Raw genomic sequence first — 6,208 nt, 5'->3', positions numbered from 1 at the left:
TTGTGATTAAGGTTAGCGCGGAGGTACGTGACTAAGCAAGAGCACCCAATACGAGAGTAACACCATGCCACACTGTGTACACGATGGGATAGAAGAGCAACACGAAGCACGGAAGGATGGACGATGATGGAAGACTTAGCCGATGCAAACCACAAAGTTGTATGCGTAGCGTGGAAGACGGAAGAGCACACAGCCATGAAAAGGACAGAAGGCAAGAATATGACGGGAGCGTACGGGCCACGGAAGGGAACTACATATAAAGACACCCCAGCATGCTGAAAAGCACGGGCTACGAAAGAGCACGCACGCTCGAAGTTAAACGCCGTTACGAAAGCTTCTTCGCGTTCGTGAAGACGGTCGTTCTTCTTTGAGGCGGCAGCTAGGCGCTTCTTCACTCGGTTCCTCTCCTCGAGTACTTTTATATACTGAAGCTGCTTTGTGAGGACGGGATCTGCTTTAGCCTCGAGGGCGGAGGAGCTACTGGAAGGATGAAAGTCCTGCTGCTTGTCCCATCGCTTCCGCTCCGCCATCTTCTCGTTAGCAGATGTACAAGATCGTTTGGAGACCGACCTTTAGAGACGCTCTAATGATGCAAAGCGACCCACTATAATCATTTTCACACATTTAGAGCCGTTTCGTGGCTCCCGTTCGGACAGTCCATGCATTGCTGATCGCGGTACATGTACCGGTATTGAGACGGGAAGATTCCCTTGCCACAAACATTCGCGCATGATCTACATGCATTCCGATGGATCGATAAGAAGTCTCGCAACGGCGCCGATCGTGCAGGTGGTGCCGTGGTGACTAGAAAGCTGCCTCCCATCGACTTAACACGGACGACTCATCCTATCACGAGCGCTGGCAACGGGGAGAAGAAACCCAGAGTCGGGAACCTCACGCTGTACATGCTGCTGTCCGATATTTGATTCCGAGAAGCATCAATAAACTGTGATTCTTTTTAATTTGTTGCATAAATAACTCAACTCTGTGCTAAGAAATTATAACCAAGCCAAAATGGCTACATACACAAAAGAACTTGGCAGAACGAGATCAGCTTTGTTGTGTCATACAGCTGTTCGAGGCCCATGTTAGACTGGCGATCCCTTGTCCTGTAGTTGGCAAGCATTCAGGGTTGGTCATAATCACTTCAAGCATTTGTTGATGCGTCGATGCACTCGGGATTCTCTCTGCTTTGCTCCCTTCAAAGCAGCGGCTCGAATGGATGAGTCGTTGTTCATTTTCCAATCTGCACTGCAAGCACCCCCCCCCCCCGTTCATCTCCCCACGCAAGCTCACCGTCATTATGAGTGCACAGCCAGCTTTCAATGGACCGTGGGGCAATGGCCCCAGACCCACAAAGGAGCAGATTGACCGCTGGACGGACAAGAAGTGCGTAATTCTTTGCTCTGTGTAATGTATGACTATCTCTAACTGAGCGTCCTGACTATTCCAGCTCGGCCAAGTGCCTCGAATACGTCAAACGACACGCAGAGCGCGACGAGGAGATCCGCAAGAAAAAGCCAGTCGTGATGGCAGAACTGGGCGCTTACACTGGCTACAGTACCGTGAGGTCGTCGGCAAGGAGTCGCATTACTACTCGTTTGAATACTCGCCAGTATTTGCTGCTCGCGCTCGTGAGATGGTGGAGATTGCGGGGCTAGTGAATCAAGTGACGGTGTATGTTGGGGCATTCTCAGAGCAGTATCAAGTGCTGCGTGGCAAGATCGTCGACGTGTCTGCACCTGTCGCAGTACTTCGCTAACAGTGTTTTTTTTGTGTGTAGTTGTACTTCATCGACCACGAGAAGACGGTCTATTTGTCCGATCTAAAGCTAATTATCGGCAGTCAAACGTTGGCTCCCGGCTCTGTTATCGCTGCAGACAACGTGGTGAGACCTGGTGCGCCCGACTACCTCGAGTTTATTGAGAACAACCCTCAATTCTCGACTGAGCGTCACACGATCAACTGTGGACGTGACGGCCTATTGCTGCCAGACCTTTCCATCGCCACATTCTTAGGATAATGGTATCCACAACCTTTAGGATGTGGGTTCCAAGTACTTTTCTATTTGTTTTATAGTACTTTCATCAATGCATTTTTTTGCCATGTCATGGGATCTGGAACATAATTGATCTGTTATTTGGACCTGGTGAGCATGTACAAATACTGGTCGACGATTCTGTCGGCATTGAAGATATGCGGGGAAGCTAGCGTGTCCAGATGGACAGCGTCGAACCCGAATAGCTTTTTCGCCTTGATAAAGAACGATAAATCGTGCTCTTCGTGGCCTGGGACGTGGTGGGCAAAACTAACAAATACCTGTTAAGACACAGCAAATTTCGATCACAACAATGCGATTCAAATAGAGAAGAACATGTCGCACCTTTCCTCCAGGTGACAGACACGCGTCGATTGATTTCAGCAAGTCTTCATGCTTGGTAAGCCAACAAATAAATAAGACCATCTTCAAATTTCAAGTCAGCGCTTTACACTTACCAGGTTATGCAGCCATAGACACTCTGCAACAACTGCCACTTCAAATCGAGCTTTTGTCGAGTCGTCTGGAGTTTCAGACTCTTTTTGCTCGTCCAACACGGCAGACGGGGGAGCATCCAGACATTTCAGCAACGCAGCTGTGTCACTGCCCCAGAGATGTCCCCGTACGTCACGTCTCCCAGTCCCCAATAAATGTGCGTTACGCTTGATATTCGTTTCAATGTTTTTCAACAATAAGTCGTTTGGGTAATCTGCAAAAGACCATGAATAAATTTTAAAACACTGTAATGAATCCCCTCTTACCTGTCATAACAGCCAGCTTTGCACCGAAATGGAGTGCCACAAGCGACGGCAGCGCCCTGTAGAATAATTAACAGTGATCGTCTGTAAGTTCCCTCGAATCTTACGTTGCTTTCACTGAAAAACCCACGAAGCTGCGCCGAATTCCACGACCCTCCGACCCTCCACCAGCTCGGGATGTTTGGCGAAGTGCATGGCGATGAATCTCTGGACAGCGAAATGTAGCATTGGATTGGTAGAATAAGTTGCAATGTTGTTCTTCGCACTTGAGCTGCAGTAGAAACGCACCGCTCCGTTCCAGACAGCGCAAGCGAAGAGCGAACCGGGGATGCCACCGTCATCGTCCGCTACTGAGATGCGAAAGTGCGGCGTCGAGCTCCCCACGTCCAGCTCCTGCACAAAGTCTTCTGGGTCGTAGCCATTGTCTTCTCCGTTCTGCAAGAACAGCGTGCCAACGACGTTGTCCTCGATCTCCATCATGTGTTCTCAAATTGGATTTTAGTTTATTTGGGTTTTGGGTATATTGAGCGACCCACCTCCCATCATTTTGTACATGGGAAATATCTCACATTCAGGCGAAAAGTGGGCAGATTTGAACTCTCTCAAATGCGCTTGTTTCGCTAAGGTGTTCTAACGTGATAACAGTATAACATATAAGCATAGTGAGGTGGTTCTGACGTCTTAGGTCCCAGTAATAGTCAGGTTGTGGCTGTCAAATGCTACCGCCCAACGGTACTTTTATCGCTTTATTTCTTAAAAAGTAAAATAAATTGATTGTCGGGGTTTTGTAGACAGCTTGTCAACAACCGAACAAAAAACGAGATGTGCACGCTGCCTTCATGCATTTAGAGCGTGTGTTCGGCAGCATGTCATGCAGTGAAGAAGCTGTTTAATGTTTAGTTTGGTGCTTACGATAAAGAGGACATAAATCTGCGTCTATTAATGCAAAGATACTGAGTCTTATCTTTTCGTTTGGTCAATATTTTTCTGATATGGTAGAGCAAAATTCCTAATATATCCGCCGCAAGTTATCTAAAGAGACAAGCACGTCCTGTAGTCGTATTTTTTCGATTGCGTGTTGTATCTATTTACAATTCATGGCAAACAACCTCTGCATCAATACCCAATTTTGGGCGACCTCCGAAAATCCTGCCTGGTTTGTGGTTTGTGCACACCGATTTGTTCCGTACCATAATCAAGTCTGGTTTTAACCGTGTGTCGACTTAATGTGTTTTTTTTTTCTCTTCTTAATAAGCGCACTTACTTCATTCCGCAATTGTTCTCACCGTAATCGGTTTCAATCCCAGAAAGAATAATATGCGATGCGCATTCATCTCCATCTTCAACTTAAACCATTGTCCTGCTCGGGAAAGGCAACGCTCTTCCGGACGAGGTGGTATCCTCGGAGGGGTTTTCGTCTGTTCATCACTTTGCTGGAATCCAAAAGAGGTCGCTCCGTATTTATGAAGAAGAAAGAGGCGACAATATCTTTAGGAAGTCCGAGACGGCCAAAATGAAAACGAAATGGCTGCGCAACGTGACTGTGTATGGCGAGAATCTTGAAAAACCCGGCTTCCACACAGCTTTCGGAATGTGGAAACAATTTGGGCATCCCGAAGACAAAATCTCGCGTGCGATGAAAAAGCTTGGCAAAACTCCAAGATGGAAAAAATTAAATTTAAACTAGAGCGATCCTGTTTTACCGTGTAAACACGAAGACGGTATTAATACCTAAATGTATTAAAACAACGTTACAAGCAGCTGCAAGCACAATAACGAGTAGGGACTGGCAACACTCCGCGCATTAAAGCAACAATACACATAAACCCGCACTATCGCTAATGGTTTTGCAGCGAGGGAGAATGTGCCAGCATATGAAAGTCAAGTTAAGGGCCTGTTTGGATCCACCGCATTTTTTATCACAAACTGTTGACGGTTCGCAAACTCATCCTGCTAGCCGAAAATCGCGTTTGGCACCGCACGACAAAAATCGCAAAGGCCAAAAGATCGTGATCGCTGCCTTCTTTGCAATCCAGTGGTTGCAAACGAGCGGTGACCTTTCAGATTTTGGGATTCTCCATGAGTGAAGAAGACTCTGTCGCTCAGCTAGAAGATGCATCTGACGACGATGAAGACATCGTCCGTGTATTAGCTCTCGTCGCCGGATACAATGGGCACACCTACTTTCACAGCCAGCCGCTCCACAACTCCATCCTGACGGGATACGATTGGGTAGCAGAGCTCATTGAAAAAAAAAACCGACACGCATGTTCCGAAGCTACCGCATGACAAAGCCCGTGTTCAGACCCTTTTGCGCTGCCCTTGACAATGCGGATCGACAGACACCCTGGTCCCGTGTCAGTGTAGAGGAGAAGGCAGCTATCTTCCTTTACAGTATCGCAAAGAGCGCCTCGAACAGCGATCTTCAAGAGCGCTTTCAACATAGCGGAGAAAACTATTCATCGGTGAGTTTTCAAATTGTTGTTACGTCGTGCTTTGGCTAACTCTTTAGTGTCACTTAAGCAGGCATTTTTACCGTGTTCTTGATGTTGTCTGTAACATGGCAAGTATGTATCTCGTCCAACCAGCCACTCCGTCACAGCTGCTATAGAACGAACCAACATATGTTGGCCAGTTCGATCAATGCCGCCTTGCCTTTGGTGGCACGCACATCCCTGCCTACGTACCCAGCGAAAAAGCGAAGCCATTTCGTGATAGGACTGGTAAGCTCAGTCAGAACGTGTTTGCTGTGTTTACATTCGACATGCAGTTCGTCTACGTGCTGTCAGGTTGGGAAGGTAGATATAATATTTTCCTATCTTACACTTAACGCATGAGCTAATAAACTCTATACGGGTTCTGCAGCAGATTCGACGGTGCTTGCTGACGCAAGGCGTAAGGGATTTAAGACCCCGCCGGGCTTGTTTGACCTCGGGGATGCTGGATACGGTCTAACCACAGAGGTTATGACTCCATATCGTGGTGTTCGTTATCATTTGAAGGAGTGGGGACAAACAGAAGAAAGGTGAGTCTAATGTTTTTTTTTGAATCTGCTAAAATGCTAGCGCTAGGTTGTGCAGGCCTCATAACTATAAAGAATTGTATAATCTAAGACACGCGCAAGCTCGCAATGTCATCGAGGGGCTTTTGGCGTGTTGAAGCAGAGATTTTCTATTTTGAAGCAAGCGCCAGAATATTCGGTAGTTTCGCAGGCAAAAATTGCTCGAGCTTGCTGTGTTCTCCACAATTTTATTAGGCTTCAGGAGGATTTACCTGATGACCCAGAAGGCGAGCTGGAAGAAGAAGATTCCGACGATGAGCGTCCTGATACCTACAACCATGAGAGTAATACCACTCGAAATTCTCGGCGAGCGAGCAATCTTCGTGACCTACTAGCTAAGAACATGTGCGA

The 6,208-nt window shown here is 47.2% G+C and overlaps 2 protein-coding genes across 2 annotated transcripts; one reads left to right on the top strand and one right to left on the bottom strand.

Annotated features, from left to right (window-relative positions):
- Positions 1-1,303: 1,303 nt before the first annotated feature.
- On the top strand, positions 1,304-2,023 carry PITG_18576 (uncharacterized protein; the record flags this gene model as incomplete). Its single annotated transcript, XM_002997632.1, has 3 exons — positions 1,304-1,389; positions 1,454-1,634; positions 1,784-2,023. 3 exons carry the CDS (start codon positions 1,304-1,306, stop codon positions 2,021-2,023), a joined length of 507 nt encoding a protein of 168 aa, XP_002997678.1.
- Positions 2,024-2,478: 455 nt separating this feature from the next.
- PITG_18575 (uncharacterized protein) lies at positions 2,479-3,276 on the bottom strand (the record flags this gene model as incomplete). Its single annotated transcript, XM_002997631.1, has 3 exons — positions 2,479-2,747; positions 2,800-2,855; positions 2,927-3,276. 3 exons carry the CDS (start codon positions 3,274-3,276, stop codon positions 2,479-2,481), a joined length of 675 nt encoding a protein of 224 aa, XP_002997677.1.
- Positions 3,277-6,208: the final 2,932 nt, after the last annotated feature.

This window comes from Phytophthora infestans, genomic scaffold (assembly GCF_000142945.1).
Source record: "Phytophthora infestans T30-4 supercont1.69 genomic scaffold, whole genome shotgun sequence".
Lineage (NCBI taxonomy): Eukaryota > Oomycota > Peronosporomycetes > Peronosporales > Peronosporaceae > Phytophthora > Phytophthora infestans.
The sequence above is the reverse complement of the archived record's forward strand: the minus strand, read 5'-3'. Positions and strand labels throughout refer to the sequence as shown.